Raw genomic sequence first — 1,875 nt, forward strand, 5'->3', positions numbered from 1 at the left:
TCAGGTTTAAATCAGGTTTAAACTCTGGTTTAAATCAGGTTTAAACTCAGGTTTAAACTCTGGTTTAAATCAGGTTTAAACTCTGGTTTAAATCTGGTTTAAATCAGGTTTAAATCAGGTTTAAACTCTGGTTTAAATCAGGTTTAAACTCAGGTTTAAACTCAGGTTTAAATCAGGTTTAAACTCTGGTTTAAATCAGGTTTAAACTCTGGTTTAAATCAGGTTTAAACTCAGGTTTAAAGTCAGGTTTAACTCTGGTTTAAAGTCAGGTTTAAAGTCAGGTTTAAAGCTGAGTTCAAAGTCAGGTTAAGCTCAGGTTAATTAGCAGACAGGTGAGTGGTACTGTATCCTGTCATGACAGTTGATTCGGGTTATTTAGAAATGAGGCGTTGAGGGAGTTTTAAAACCTTTTTAAGCTTTAGAGGTTCCTGAATGAATAAATGACATGAAAAGGGTTTAAAATGTTTCATTGAAACAAACAAAGACAGTTTGCTGAAGGAGCTGAATTAAAACTTTGTTTGTTATCAAGTCAACATCAGAGTTTGAACCAGGAAACAAACAAGTTGAAAGTTTCTGGACTGAAGCTGCTCTACATGAGATCTTTGTGTTTTCTGACCTCTTCTTCCAGTCTCAGTCAGGTCAGTGGACTGACAGTTAGCTCACAGTTACTAAGTGTGTTGTTGTTTAACTGTTGTGTGTTTTGTGTAAAAGCAGAGTTTGTAGACTTGTTGGGCTCAGGAGCTCGTGGTCCTGCTGAGCTGGAAGCTGTGAAACATCTGACTCACAGCTGGCAGAGCAAAGAAGGAAACTCCAATCAGAGTGAAGGTTGCAGCCAGCAGACGGCCATTCCAGGTGACAGGAAACTTGTCTCCATATCCAATAGTTGTTAGAGTAATCTGAAAGAGACAGGAACAGACCAATCAGATGAGCCGGTTCGTGAGGAAACACTAACAGGTGTCACATCTTCCTGGAGCAGGAAGCTGAGCTTCTGTAGCAGACTTTAAAAACAGCACAACTCCTTCTTTTTCATTTCTTTCCTCTTATTTAACCAAACAAATCCCACAGACATCCCTGTTGAGTGTTTGGTACTGTGGGGGGAACCAGAGTACCCAGAGAGACCCACACAAGGAGAGAACATGTAAAGTCCACACAGGAAGACCCCCGGTCCAATCCGGGGATCAAACCCAGAACCTTCCTGCTGTGAGGCGTCAGTTTCAGGTACCAGACCAGGTCTACTGATCCATAACTGATTTATTCACCCGTCTAAAACCAGACTGAAGAGCTGAAACTGAACTCAAATCACAAGGTTTCAACTCTTTGTCTTTTTAACCATTTCAACAATAATTCAACTGAAAATAAATCAAATCAAAGATAATTCAGTTTAACAACACAGGACAACTTAAGAGATAAACTCGTTTCAATACTAAACTATAGGGATTCAGACTAAACAGTCTTCTGTATTGTATTAATGTTTACCAGTAAACTGACTTGAATTGACTGAATTTAAACTGATATTGATTATTGTTCTGACCCTTTACACGTCAGGTTTTTTTCTACCTCCAAATGAAATCTGAACTGACGGCGAGCTGGTAGGACCTTTTTCTTGTTGGACAAAACTGAACTTTTAAAATTGGAGGAAAACTATAAAGAATATGGATAATATAACCACAAAGAACTCTGAAACAAAGTCTTGAACAGACTTTTGAACTTAAAATATTGGACCGCACAAAAAAGTGTTCTGGATCATTTTTTCCCTTTTTTTGAATTGTTGGACTGCAAAACAAATGCTCTGCATATACATCGAACAAGTCCAATAATGTGTGTGTGTGTGTGTGTGTGTGTGTGTGTGTGTGTGTGTGTGTGTGTGTGTGTGTG

The 1,875-nt window shown here is 38.6% G+C and overlaps 1 protein-coding gene across 1 annotated transcript in view; it reads right to left on the reverse strand.

Moving 5' to 3' along the window:
* LOC106511305 (potassium voltage-gated channel subfamily KQT member 2) overlaps nucleotides 1-1,875 on the reverse strand; it is a gene marked incomplete at its 3' end in the record, with an annotated part of 12,279 nt that overhangs the window by 6,926 nt on the left and 3,478 nt on the right. The window contains 1 exon segment of the mRNA XM_014000056.1: nucleotides 786-896. Coding sequence (XP_013855510.1) covers nucleotides 786-896 — 111 coding nt within the window.

This window comes from Austrofundulus limnaeus, unplaced genomic scaffold (assembly GCF_001266775.1).
Source record: "Austrofundulus limnaeus strain Quisiro unplaced genomic scaffold, Austrofundulus_limnaeus-1.0 Scaffold2665, whole genome shotgun sequence".
NCBI classification, from domain to species: domain Eukaryota; kingdom Metazoa; phylum Chordata; class Actinopteri; order Cyprinodontiformes; family Rivulidae; genus Austrofundulus; species Austrofundulus limnaeus.